The sequence below is a fragment of the Fundulus heteroclitus genome, chromosome 7 (genome assembly GCF_011125445.2).
Source record: "Fundulus heteroclitus isolate FHET01 chromosome 7, MU-UCD_Fhet_4.1, whole genome shotgun sequence".
Lineage (NCBI taxonomy): Eukaryota > Metazoa > Chordata > Actinopteri > Cyprinodontiformes > Fundulidae > Fundulus > Fundulus heteroclitus.
In genome coordinates, this window is record NC_046367.1 from 39099742 (window position 1) to 39114408 (window position 14667).

Genomic DNA, 14667 nt, shown 5'->3' on the forward strand with positions numbered 1-14667 from the left:
TTCTGCGCCAATCGCGCAAAGCTGCGTCAGTAAGCCCGCCTCTCTCCGTTTCATGAGAAACAAAAGTGAAAGTGTGCAGCCAGACGGCGACAGGGAAGCCAGAACCATGGCGGAGGACTATCCCTACCCGGTTCTGGTGGAGCTGGAGGAAAACAGCGCACCGAGACTCAAAAACAAGTTGGTGAAGTATTTTCAGAGCAGGAAGTCTAACGGAGGAGACTGCCAGGTGGACTATGAGTCCGGCAGCAGAACTGCGCTGCTGCGTTTCCGCAGCGAGGAGGGTGAGTCCCGGGATGAAACTTTTTATTATTGATCTAGAGTAAAAAAAAACCTGCTGGATTCACCCTGCTTTCTGTCTCAGACCAGCGAAATGTCCTGGTCAAAGAGGCGCACATAAGATCTCCTTGGACCAGGGGGTGTTAAAAATGAAAGTTTCACTTCCTCCAGAAGGGGAAAAGGTGAGCGCAAAAATGTTTAAAGTTAGTTCCTAATCTGTTTCACTCACTGGTGTGCATCCTGTGGGAGAAATACTGGACACTGCTTTAGAAATATTTAACCTGAGTCAATTTCCTGCATCTCACCAATAAAGGCCCCAGAAGACGCACCCACAGCTGCTGTGGACATTTGATTTCTCTGAAGTCCCTTCATGTTTTCTGTGATTTATGATTTTGCTTATCTGATTGATTAATGTATAATTGTGCTGACCTGACGTGTCACAGACCTCTGGCCCCTCCTTTCTCTGGTTAAACTGTGAGCTCCTAATAAACAGGCCATGCAGGGCTTTCTATTGCCTACTGGAAGTCATATGACAGAGCAGGAAACTTAGGGGGAGCTGCCTGGTGTCATTCTTGCTTTTGTCCTTTCACGTTGTCGGTATGCAAAATATTCACAGAATAGACTTCTCTCTTAATTGCCTTGTAAAATATTACCTCAGCTTGACGTTTTAGTCACTGAATGTACAATCTGTCAGTTTTGTCCTGAGCAAAAATGTCAAAAATATTTGTGATTTTTTTTTTAAAACAGGTGGAGCCATCTGATAAAGGCAACAAAAAGTGTAAGTACCCTTGGATGAAATATCTGCTTTTTGACATGAAATTCACATATTATAAATAATGATGGGATTTACTTCACTTTTTCTGAAAATCTTTCCTGAGACGTAATTAGAAGTCTGCAAACAAATAACATTGTATAGTTCTGTCCTCCATTACAGTTATTATGTTTTGACAAAAAAAAAAGACTACATGCATGTACATAAAAAAATCTATAAATAAATCTCCATTAACAAGAATACCGTGTTTTTCGGACCATAAGGCGCTCCAGACTATAAGGCGCACCATCAGTTTATGTGTCTATGTGTGTCTTTGTCATCATATAAGACCCATGGGATTATAAAGGAATATTACATATTCTTCCCAAGTGTATAATATCCCCCCGCCCCTCCAGTAGGGTCAGATGTCCCAGATTTGCGGGGACAGACGCCTTTTTGGATGACCTGTCCCCGGCAAAAGCTGTGCGCTTCTAGTTTAGACATTATAGTCAGGCAGTCTTGTAGACAGCTCAGAGGTCCTATCAGGTAGTAACACCACTGAGCTGTATTATACACTGGAGTGCTAATCGCCCGCTGTTAGAACAAGTCGCTTTGAAGCCACCAGCCGCCATATTGGTATTCCCTAGTTTCCCCCAGTAACAAGGGAATGTGTGGCGGCCAGTGACTTCAGTTTTTCGGCAAAATCAGCACTCCAGTGTATTATATAGCTCAGTGAGTAACAGTGTACCGTAATGCTCCCAATATCCATTGAGCGGAGCGGCTTCATTGCTAACCAGAGTCGTACTTACACATATTAACAGATTTTTGAGCGCATTGTACCACATAAAATCAGTCAGTAAGCACAACTTTAATCTTTAATTTTTGAGAAGATTTAAGGATTTTAAATGTGCCTCATAGTCCGAAACATACGGTAGTCTTATATGCAACAGAATAAAACTTATGATTATGAGGTATTGACATCAAATCTACCGGATGGACAGTAAATGTTAACTGAAGCTTTTAGCTACTTGTAGCTGTACACATTGGAGGATATTTTCAGTTTAGTTGACAGAAACAGACCATTGTAACATTGATGTCAAGGTTTGGAGGGAGGCTTTAATTGAAACTTTTTTTTTTTTAGTTTAGCAAATCACGCAAATGTTTGACGTTTGACGGCAACTATTTTTTCCGCAGCTGTAAGCCAAGACTGGACTTTTTTACTCTTCTAGGCTGGGCGTTTAAAAGATTTGCACCATGATTTTGACACCAAAATGCAAGTTCCTGGTTTTAAGTAGCCTATAAAGATACAGGTTTTATTTTGCAGTTTTATTAACCTCTTTGTCTTATTTTCATAATGAATATCTATCTTTTATGTAACAAAAGCTCACCCAGAAGGGGCTAAAATTCTCTTTTATATTTGAAGCAGTTTTAGGACATAAATAAATAAGGCAGCTAATAGTTGCTTTCCTCTATGCTCATCATCAAAGAGTTAATATTTAATGGAACTAATGTGCTTCTGAGTGACTCGTATTATTTGTCAGTGGAAATTAGGTTCTTACTGATTTAGCTTTTAAATCTCACAAACAGCGGACCATGCAGGGTCCAACAAACAGTCGACAGCTGATGAACACAACCGTGTGGATGAAGGCCAGACACGGGCAGAAGGTGGAGATGGTGATTCAGCAGACGAGGAGCCGTGTTCCACCTCGGCTGTTTTGGGGAACATCCCAGAGTCCGTAACCCTTGAATTCCTGGATATGCTCGTGGAAAACATCTCCAGAGATCTCAGCTCTCCGACTGCCTCCGAGGGCTACACTTTGGAAGTCATTCCTGACATCTCGTCTGCAGTTGTGACTTTCCAGAGAGCAAAAGGTGTCAACTTAGTTTATATATGTAAAAAAAATACTTATAACTGCTTCAAATTGCTCATTTTTATTTTTATCGATTCACAGATAACACCGAGTTCATAGAGAGGTGTCCTCTAAACCGGATGTTCACAAGGAAGGGCTTATCAATCCGCCCACTTGAGACAACGAAGAAAGTTGTGGTTGAAGGGACTTCAGACTTCAGTGCAGACATTCTGTCTCTTTACTTTGAGAGCAAAGGCGGAGAAGTGGAAGATGTTCAACTTAACGAAGCTGAACAGACTGCTGTCATCACATTTCAGAACCACCAAGGTAGTTCAGCTGCCCTACGTTATAATTATTGCAGCTTATTCTGACAATAGGCTCTAGAAGTCACAAAGGTGGCGTCTACCAATGTTGAATTGTGGATTGTAACTTGTTATTTTTCCCCCCACAGCTGTACAGAAAGTCCTAAGTAAGAAGCACGAAATAAAAAAGGAAGAAGTCAAAGTCTACCCGTATTACAAATCTTTGGGAGTAGCACTTTATGGGAAAGATAAGCCACCGGCAAAACTTCCCACTGCAATCTCTGAACCCATTGACAATGCCGTCCTAAAATACCTAGCTAACAACAAAGCAGCTCAGGAGACTGTTCGTTGTGACTTGGAAAAACATTTCTGCAGCGTAACCCTGGAGCCGTCTGCTGTGCGCCTCAGTGCCTTGCCTTTGTTACTGAAGCAAAAAGATAACAAAGCCACCATCAAAGAGTGGCCAAATGCTGTGAAGTCAGCTTTTGCTCAGGCTGTGTCAAAATTCAAATCCATCAGATTCCCCCTGGAGTCAGACGTGTGGGAGGAGTCACAGCAGAAGATTAAGGAGAAACTCCAGAAGGAAGACGTGGTCGTGGTTTCTGATAAAACCAGTGGTGTCCTGTCAGTGGCCGGCCTGGTGAATGACGTCGACACGCTCCAGAAACCTGTTTCAGACATTCTAGATGGGATTAGGGAGAGGGCCCGAAGGGCAAAACTAAGTAAGACCCAAGAGATCAACGTCTCGCCAAGCATGTTCCACATCCTTTCCCAAAATGGCCTTAAGGATAAACTCTTGCAAGTGTACCCAGAACTCAAAATGTCCTATGACCAAAATAACAAAGCGGTGAAAGTAACTGGCTTTGTGGACGAGATTATTGATGCCACCAAAGTGATAAGCAATGCAATGTTTGCATTAAAACGACAGAATCTAGAGCTAGATCAACATTTGCTTGACATGTTGAAGGGAGAACAACAAGAGGAAGTCACAAATGCGCTTCTCACAGCCTACGGTTTAAACGCAGCCTTGGAAATCAGTCCGCAGAGGGTGCAGCTTGTTGCTGTTTCTGATAAGGATCTAATGAATGCTCAAGACCATCTGAGCCAAACACTGAAATCTCAGTACATTGAGGTTGAAGACGTTGAAGTCCTGAAGAATCCAGAGTGGCAGGAGCTGGTCCATCAGCTAGAAAAAACCAACAGCGCGCCAGGAGTGAGAACTCAGATTATAACTCGTCATCAGCAAGTGATAGTGTCCGGTCAGAAGGACAGCGTGGACCTCGTCAGCAGTGAACTAGAAGACTTTTTAACAGAAAACGCTCATGTTGAAGAATGTGTTGATGTTGAGGCAAATGTCGTCATTGAGTACCTTAAAAGTCAGACACCCTGGTTAAACCAACTGGAAGGTGGGGTGGAGGTGGCCTTTGCAAAGGAGGACATCATCCTAAGTGGCTGTAGATCTGCTGTGAAAGACTGCAAGACCATAGTCAGAGATTTAGTCTCTTCTGTGTTCTTCGATAGTTTTACAGTCACAAAACCTGGAGTCAAGAAGTTTTTTCAGGAAAAACAACCTGTGTATGCTGCCATTATTAAGAATGACACAGGCTGCCTCGTCCAACTGGTTGATGACTCTAATGACAAACAAGAAGACTTTGCCATTGCTCAAATGCACAAACCTGTTTACAAAACGCAAACAACTGATGGAGTGGAGATATTGGTCTCCAAGGCAGACATTTGCAGTTACTCTGTGGATGCTGTTGTCAACCCTTCTACTGAGGACTTGAAACACAACGGAGGTCTTGCTTTGGCACTTTCAACAGCTGCAGGTCCTCAGCTGCAGCTCGAATGTGATCAAATAGTCAGCTTAAAAGGAAAACTCCGACCTGGAGATAGTGTTGTAACTGATGCTGGGGGAACGCTGCGTTGCAAAAAAGTGATCCACGCCGTTGGACCCTTCTTTGATCCCACTAAGCCAAAGAAGTGTGAGGCTCAGTTGAGAAGAACTGTTAAAGGAAGCTTAGAACTTGCTGAGACGTGTGGCTGTGATTCTGTGGCTCTTCCTGCCATCAGCAGAAGTCTCAACTTTCCCCTCAACCTGTGCCTAGACACCATTGTTAAAGCAATTAAGGAATACTGCGATGAAAGGTATGATGACAACACCTTGAAGACGATTCATCTGGTGGGCAACGATGACAATGTTGTTCTTGAAATGGAGGCTGCTGTGAAGAAGGAGTTTGGAAATCAAGGAGTTAGTGTGTTCCCACAAAGTCATGTCCCTAAAGTTATTCCCAAGTCTCCCCTGCTTAAGCTAGCTCCATCTGACCCAAGCTTGTGCCGAGCGCAGACCAAAGAGGGCTTGAACATCGTTCTTAAGAAGGGAAATATTGAGGCTTCCAAGGTAAATATACAAGTTTTTAAGTATCCAACTTAAAGATTAAACAAATGTTTAAAACTGAAATACACCTTCAATCAGACTTCTATTCATCTATCACTTATAGAACAGGGAAGCTATCCTGATAGCAGAGTGAGGCTAATAGACGGTCCTGGTGGAGCCACCTGATAAACCTCATTTCAGCCATAGAAACCAGAGAGAAAATGTTTATGCCGGTGTGATCCAATAATATTGCAGCAGTCAGGAAACCATTATTCTGTCCTGTGAGACTACAGTTTAGTTGCTTTGCTGTTTTCTTATTAGCCTCAGGTTCCTGACAGGACTTCTCCTGTATTTAAACTGTGCCTGATGTTTTTTCTTCCTCGGGTAAAGAAAAAAAGCTTTACAGAAACATTGTCTTTTTTTCTAGCTTTAAGAAATGCAGAGTTAGATAAAACAGATATGTGGGTTAAATGTTTTCCTGATTAATTCCGCTACCACTTCGTTATTGGCTTTTTGTTCCATACGTCGTAAGATAAAATCAAACGTCTTAATTGTGTTATACAACATTTTCAGACAGAGGTAATTGTGAACACAGCGGCGGAGGATCTGGTGTTGGACAAAGGGGCGATTTCAAAAGCCATCTTCGGTGCAGCTGGACCCAAGCTTCAGCAGCTGGTTCACAGCCAGAAAACCGGAGGAGCTCCAGGCGAGATTGTTGTTACGGACAGCTGCAAGCTAAAGAGCAAACAGGTTTTCCACGCGATTGCTCCGAGCTGGGACAAAGGCCAAGGGACGGCTGAAAAGGTACGTTACCTTCATCAGGTGTAAAATCTTTTACACGTCTTTCTGAATCTGACCAAATTTCAGTGAAATCAGCAGTTCACTTCTGGTTCTGATCTCCTACTTTCACAGAATTTTTTTTTCAGAGAAACTACTTGTATAATCTGATTTAGACTTTGTCTTTCAGACTCTGACTGGGATCTTTAAAGATTGCTTGGACCTGGCAGAGAAAAATCGTTTGGCGTCTATATCGTTCCCGGCAGTTGGCACCGGAAACTTGGGTTTTCCGAAAGATCTCGTTGCCTCCTCGATGCTGGATAAGATCTTAGAGTTCAGCAGCCAGAGACAATCCAAACACCTTAAGAAAGTTTCGGTTGTTCTTTATCCCGGGGATACAGAGACTATTAAGGTAATGAGAAAATAAAAATCTGTTTAATGTTTGAGTGCTAGGCAGCAAATTCAAATTTACTGAACAACATTTGTTTGTAAAACACAAATTCCCAAGAGGCAGGGTCAGGACATTTTTGTTCTTTGCTTCTTGAGCCAGCCAATGGCTGTTGCATGTATTTATTGGTGTTAATCATTTAAATTTGTGTGGATGCTTGTGGATTTACAAGGTAGAATGTAGCATTTCTCTGAAGTATCCGCAAGGTGTTTGGGCTTACTGCTAAACTTTAAATGTCCTTCTGTCTCCACTCCTGGCCTATCTATGTGGAAATAAAACTGTATATAGGTTCTGATATAAGACATGCGTTACTGATGCTTATGGTGTAACAAATAATTGTAGCTGCTCCATAAAGCACTGTTGTGTCCAGTGGACATAATTTATAATGACAAAAAATGACTTTATCATCAAAAAGCATTCATCCAACTGATTCTGCAGGCATTTACTGATGAATTTAAGAAGAAGTTCCCCAGTGCCACGTCTCTTCCTGTACCTCCACGTTCAGCGGCAGCAGGCGCTTCACAAAGTACAGGTGGGCAGATCTTTCCACTCGGTTATTATTTAACTTGATTTTACCAACAACAGCGTCGTTTCATGGTTCATTTCTTATCTCTGTCTGGTTTATGTCTACTGGCAGGCAAATTTTCCAAAGTTGTCTCCAGTTCAGGAATGCATGAGACTAAACTGGGAAATGCGACGGTGCAAGTAGCAACTGGAGATATAACCAAGGAGACCACTGATGTCATCGTCAACTCTTCAAATGACAGCTTCTCTCTCAAGTCAGGTAAAGCAATCTAGATATGATGTATCTATCAGAAAGCACTAAACAAATGCTTTAAACTTTTTGGTATTGTAAAAAACTTAAATATCAGTGTAACATCTAGTCTAGTTAAACGTGGTTATTCTGAATTATGCAAAACCCATTAATATTGGTTGCCAGTATCGAAACCTTCTAATAATGAAATTAACTTTCACTTTATTCACCTTCCCAGGGGTGTCCAAGGCTATTATGGATGCAGCAGGTGTAGCTGTTTTAGAAGAATGCCAATACCTTGGTGAGTACAGAAACATTTGCTTGTTTATAACATAGTTTATGGTGAATTCAGTTCGGTAGCTCAGTTCTGACTGGGCTTGAAACTCCCCACCAGGTGCCCAGCCCAATCCAGGCATGATAATGACTGTACCAGGAAACCTACAGTGCAGAAAGATTCTCCACCTAGTTGGCCAGACGGACCCAGTAAAAATCCAAAAGGCCGTAAAGGAAGCACTTGAGATGTGTTTGAAGAACTCCCACACCTCTGTTTCATTTCCTGCCATTGGCACAGGTGAGGCTTACTAACAGACTCCCGAAAGGTGTTTCTTTTTTTTTCTTCTTTTTTTTTTGCATATACCAAAATGAGCTCATCTTAGGTTGCCTGCATGCATAGACAAGCAGCTTATTTCAGTTTTAATACTTAAAGTCCAAATAATTCAGAATTTAAAAGATTTGTACTCTTGAAGCAACCAGTCAATGGACTAGCCGTTACAATGGATCTGATTATCATTCACTTGGATCCAAAGAATTTGACTGTATAGAGTTGGATAGAATAAACATGTAATCATTTTTCCCCCTTTACTGCAACCAAGGATGCATTTTAAATCAAGACTTTTTTGATGGAATAGAACTTGTTTGAGTTTGCAGATTTTAATCATTTATCATTTGCATGGTCACTTTTCAGGTCAGGGCAACGTGCAGGCGAAACAGGTGGCCGACGCCATGTTGGACGCAGTGATTGATGTCTTGAACCAGAACCCCTCCAGCTCCCTGACTTTAATCCGGATTGTCATTTTCCAGCAACCTATGTTAAAAGATTTCTGCAGCAGCATGCAAGAAAGGGAAGCCGCCGAACCAAAGGATAAAGGAGGATTCTGGATGAGTGTTGGACACAAGATCAAATGTAATCATGTGGGTCGGGTGGGGAGATAGTTTGGTTTTTGCCAATATTATAATAATAATGATCTGTTTTTTATCTGCAATTCTCATTTATTTTTCTAATTTATGATTATTATTGCAGCACTGTTTATATCTGACAGTTCTGAACAAAACCAGGAAGAGGAGATGTTTGATTTTGAGACCATCAAGGCGGACCCTGCTATTTTCCACATCTGTGGTGACACTCAGGCCAACGTAGATGCTGCAAAGAAAAAGATAAATACCCTGATATCAGAAGAACAAGACAGCATGAAAATAACCGACAACGCCATCTTAAACCTTTCTTCCGCAGACTGTCAGCGCATTGCTGACATCCAAAAGGACCTGGGTGTGAGCATCAAGCATGACACCAATAATGGCCAAACCTCACTCGTCATTGAGGGTCTCAGTAGAGATGTGCTCAAAGCTAACCGAAAGATAGATGTTATGCTGAGGAAGGTGAGAGATGACCAGGAGCTAAAGAAGAAGTTGGAGCTGGCAGCCACTGTGGCTGATTGGCAGTACCAGCGGCACGGGCTTAGTTATCAGAGCTTTGATCAGTTGACAAACTACGAGCTTGAGCATGCGTTGGAGAGGGCAAAAACCAGTGTGAAGGTTACCATTCAGGGCTCCAGCTATACTGTGAAGATGCCTGACGGACCAGCCACTGACAGCAAGGGAAACATCTTGCAGATAAGAAGAGTTGACAAACTTAGAGGTATTTCAGCCTTAAATAGGAAGTTGTTTCACATTCTGCCTTAGAGCTTCTTAATCCTTCTTTAGGCCAGGCTTGACTAATGTTACTGGTCTTTAATTTTTCTGCCACAAATTACTAAAATTTTGTATTTACAGAAGTGTCTAGAGAAATAACAGTTATTTGTTTGTTTTTTTTCCCTTTGGGAAAATAGCTGATGATGTTCCTGAGTTTTGGGATACCATGCCAGCTGGCCAAACGTGCCATGCTGTCCCCATCCAGGCTACGTCATCAGAGTACGCAGAGGTCCTCAATCTCTTCAAAGCCACATGTAATCGTACTGTTGCAAAGGTAAGATGATTAGTTGTGTTGTTCTGCATTTTTGTCTTTGATTGAAAAAAAGGAAACATTATTTGTTAATTAACAATAGAGATGAGAAAACAGATGATTATAAAGACGTTGGATAATGGCCTAAAATTCATGTATCTCTGCTCTTAGATTGAAAGGATCCAGAACCCTGCACTGTGGAAAAGTCTTCAGATCAAGAAACAGGAGATGGAGGTGAGAAATAAACATCAGAACAATGAGAAACGTCTCTTCCACGGCACCAGTGAAACCACGGTTCCCATCATCAATGAACGCGGCTTCAACAGAAGCTACGCCGGAAAAAACGGTGAGACTTTCAGGGATTTTTTTGTATTTTCAAAATTCAAATCAATTTTATCTATATAGCGCCAATTCACAACACTTGTCATCTCAAGGCTCTTAGTCTACAAAGTCAAATTCAATCAAATCATCAAAAAGTTTCCTATCTAAGGAAACCCAGCAGATTGCATCAAGTCTTGACATGCAGCATTCACTCCATAGAGCAACAGTGGACAGTCGTCTACATTGTTGATGGCTTTGCAGCAATCCCTCATACTGAGCATGCATGAAGCGACAGTGGAGAGGAAAACTCCCCTTTAACAGGGAGGAGAACCTCCAGCAGAACCAGAACCAGGCTCAGTGTGAACGCTCATCTGCCTCGACCCACTGGGGCTTAGAGAAGACAGAGCAGAGACACAGAAAGCACAGAAGCTCACATTGACCCAGGAGTACTTTCTATGGTAGATGGTAGTAGCAGATGATCTGACTCCCCTGGATGATGTCACAGCTAATAGAACGCCAGACCAGGTGTTCCTTCTATGAAGAGAAAGAAATGACAGAAAATAAAAAGTTAAAAGAACAACAAACAATGCAAATTGGAGAACAGTAGGAGAACTCAGCAGAGTGAGAAAAATGAATCTTGATGTCCTCCAGCAGCCTAAGCTGCCTAAGGTCACCACCAACCCGTCTGCGTTTCTAACAAATTTTCCCCACTCAGCAACACACCAGCTGAGAAGCCGACCCTGATTATTGGAAGCTCTATAGTCAGAAACGTGGCACTAGAGACACCAGGGACGTAAATACAGTAAGATTGTTTTTCACGCTGGTGGTAATGACACCCAGTTATACCAATCGGAGGTCACTAAAGTTAGTGTTGCTTCGGTGTGTAAATTTGCTAAAACAATGTCGGACTCCGTAATTTTCTCTGGTTCCCTGCCTGATTTGACCAGTGATGACATGTTTATCCGCATGTCATCATTCAACCGCTGGTTGTCTAGGTGGTGTCCTGAAAACGACGTGGGCTACATTGATAACTGGAGAACTTTCTGGGAGAAACCTGGCCTGATCTGGAGAGACGGCATCCATCCCACTTTGGATGGTGCAGCTCTTCTTTCTAGGGATCTGGCCGGATTTATTAGTTCTCCTAAATGCTGACAACCCAGGGTCCAGACCAGGAAGCAGAGCTGTAGTTTAACACACCTCTCTGCAGCTTCTGTACTGTTACCCACCCATTATCCTTTTGAGACGGTGTCTTTCCCACGGCCAAAACTTAACAGATCAAAAACTGATCTAAAAGGAACAAATCATAAAAATCAATACGACTCAACTTGTACCAAAAAAATAAAACAATTAAATGTGGTCCATTAAATATAAGGTCTCTCCCTGCAGAGACATTATTAGTTATTGAACTGATTTCCGATAATCAGATTGATTTATTTTGTCTCACAGAAGCCTGGCTACAAGAGGACTGCGTTATTATAAATTACTCAAATCAGTTAAAAAAAATGTACAAAAATGTCTGACTCCTTCAAGAAAAGCTTTAACTAAATATCGACTGACACGGGACATCTATGAAACACTGTGCTTCTTTATTTGGTTTTGAAGTATTTGTTAAGAAAATAAGTAATATTATTAAGACCTTTCATAAGTATGTCACCAGTTTACACACTGATTCGTCTGTTATTTGTTTTTCAGCTACCTGTTATGGTAAAGGCGCCTATTTTGCTGTTAATGCCAGTTACTCCTCCAGCGACACCTACTCCAGGCCCAACCAGAATGGAGAGAAGTTCATGTACCTGTGCAGGGTGCTGACAGGAGACCACGCCCTGGGACAGCAGAACATGATTGCTCCTCCATCCAAAGGCTCTGGCGTTGACCTGTATGACAGCGTGGTGGACAACATGACCACTCCAAGCATGTTTATAGTGTTTCATGACACCCAGGCCTATCCTGAGTATCTGATTACTTTCAAGTAAGGCAACCAGAAAATGTTAAATATATTTGCAGCATTGTTATCTGATAACCATTTGTTTCCCTGAAATACTTATTTGAACTTGCTTTAATCTTACTTGGTTAGTAGTTTGTATTAAGGAAGATTAAGTGCCTCAATGTGATGCCTTAAGGTATCATACATACACAAGAATTGGGTCCTGAAAGCAGGAACCATAGAAATATCCAATTAAAAGGGCTATAGAAACCTTTGTTGTTGCCTTTGAGCTGTTTAATAGCTCAATCTTCTGAGCATCAGTATGTGAGACTACTGACAAGGACCTGCTCTGTTCTAGAAATCATGTAATTGTTGAAGTTTAACGCTGTGTTTTATAGGAATAACGCTTATTCCTAATTCTAGAAATTGAAAATGAAACTTGATGGGTGTTTCCTGAAAGTGAAATGAACAATCAGGGGGATTTTTCAGAACAAGCTGCTAGAAAACTTCTACACTTAAAAAAAAAAAAAAAATCAATAAAACATTCTTTAAAGACTCTTTTCTCCCATTATTTTTCCTCTTGTGTCCTTGTCATGTTGGCCCAATTGTAAATTTAACCCAAAAAGAACTACTGATGTTCCCATCGCCATGGAAACACCATCTAATTGAATTAATTTTACTTGATGAAATGAGAGTATTGATAGTGATTTACAACTGTATTTTTTACACATGTTCAACAACAATGAGATGAAGAAAAACATTTTATTAACAAGGGCTGAGAACAAATGAGTACCCTATGCTGTCCCAGTTTATACATACAGTACTGGATTTGTTTTACATACAATATAATAAATCAGTGATTTACTGTCATTGCAATAAAAACAACAGTTATAGATGACAACAGAATTTGATCCAACTGCATAGGTAAAGTATATTGCTAGAATAGAAGAGTGCAGTGATCAGTACAGATACTAGTGCAGCATCTAAGGGCCGTATAGGAGAGGGGAGATAACTAAACAGATGTTTAGATAACAGATGTTTAAGTAAGGGATAATGCCCGACCAGGTGTCCATTATCAGAAATAATGGACGACACTGAGGCGTGAACTGTTGCTTCCACAAAGTCCATTCATTTCTGATGCTTACACCATGCTAATACCAAGTTTACTTATGAAAAAAAATTCTAAATTGTATGTTTTTCACAAAAAGAGGCTGAGAACTATTTAATATCTCTCGTGACGCATTGCCAAGGTAACCAGCATCCACTGTCTTGCAGTTACCAATTAACGTTTGAGTCAGTGCAATAATTTCAATCAGGCTATTTGACCAGAACTTTTTTATGTGTCCTATAAACACTTTTTAACGGACACCCTGCAGCCAATCAGAATCGAGTATTCACAAAAGGCAATATTTGTTACTGTAGTTGAGGTGTAATGATGATGGGCAGGGGCAGAAAAAATTGGATGTATGGCGGGGGCGGGGGGGGGGGTGCAGAGGTCTTCTGAGATAGTCAAACATTTTATTTATGATTGGATCAATGTGCACGGTCCACCACAAAAGTTATTAAAAGTTTTAATAAGAAGGAAGTCAAAGACATGGCTAAGAACTTTAATATTGAAGCTAACACATGCTTACATCCTCTGGTGCAATGGACTGTTAAAGAGTCATAATCTGACTGAGATCCTAATGAAAGTGAAAGCTGGATGTGATTGGAGTCATGGACTGACCATGCCTTAAAGGTCCACTGACCATGGACCTTAAAGGTAAAAAACTGTGTGCAAAGTGTCCATGGACATAGCCCTCATCAGCTGGTGTTCAGCCAGAATCCCAACCTGCCCTCACCACTAAGAGTGAATTCAAAGTACATTTCAGCCCTACATGTTATAGAAGCAGAATATCCAGAAAGGATAAGCAGAGCACTAAAGAGACAGCTGTGGCCCACAGTGGAGCGATATGAAACCAGAGACGAGGCATTTTACAAATGAGTGGCCTGTCCAGAATGGAAAGGACCAGGCAGGAGTTGTCACAGGTCAAGATGAGGGTGTTTTTGTTGGACACGGAGGCACCTGTGTCTGGGTGCATTAACTCAGAATAAGAGGAACCACAGATTATTTGCAATAAGAACGATAAAGGACAAGATACAGCGGACATCAGTCAAGAGAAGAGAGACTCGTTTTGAAAACACAGAGGCAGAGAGACAGTACATTGGAAACAGCAACATAAAGCCGGGTCAAACTATGACATTCAGAAATGCAGAGGGTGTTTCAGAAACAGCAAAAGTGTTGGGACGTGCTGGCAGAGTCACTGGAAAGTACAAGGATTGGTAAAACCTGGAGCTACTTGAGCCTGCAGAGGTGGCTGGTAACAGGTGATCTGTCACAGCTGGAGGACCTTCGTGTTCAGGCAAAAGTTCCCGATACAGGTACATGAGGATGTTTTTGGGAATAAGGATGTGTGCCTTGACGAAGCAAAGGAAGATGAAATAAAAAGCTGGAAGCAGAAACAACTTTTTGGAGGAGTTTAGGACAAAGGTGTCTCACTCGTTGGGTGTGCACTCTGAAAGAAAGTGAACATGGGATTAGTAACAAAAGCAAAGCTTGTTGCAGGAGGAGTTGAGGAGCTGCAAGTCTTTTAGCAACAAATAGACTCGCCTACCTGTTCTTTAGAGTCACA

General features: G+C 41.6%; 1 protein-coding gene across 1 annotated transcript; it reads left to right on the top strand.

Moving 5' to 3' along the window:
* The first annotated feature begins 90 nt into the window (after nt 1–90).
* parp14rs1 (poly(ADP-ribose) polymerase family member 14-related sequence 1) lies at nt 91–12553 on the top strand. Its single transcript, XM_036139615.1, is given in 18 exon segments — nt 91–281; nt 362–387; nt 390–458; nt 1024–1054; nt 2615–2899; nt 2980–3204; nt 3329–5577; nt 6127–6357; nt 6521–6742; nt 7217–7310; nt 7416–7562; nt 7771–7833; nt 7927–8103; nt 8497–8715; nt 8833–9447; nt 9638–9774; nt 9922–10096; nt 11764–12553. Coding segments are annotated over 18 exon segments (5421 nt in total). The 5' UTR covers nt 91–106; the 3' UTR covers nt 12045–12553.
* Nucleotides 12554–14667: the final 2114 nt, after the last annotated feature.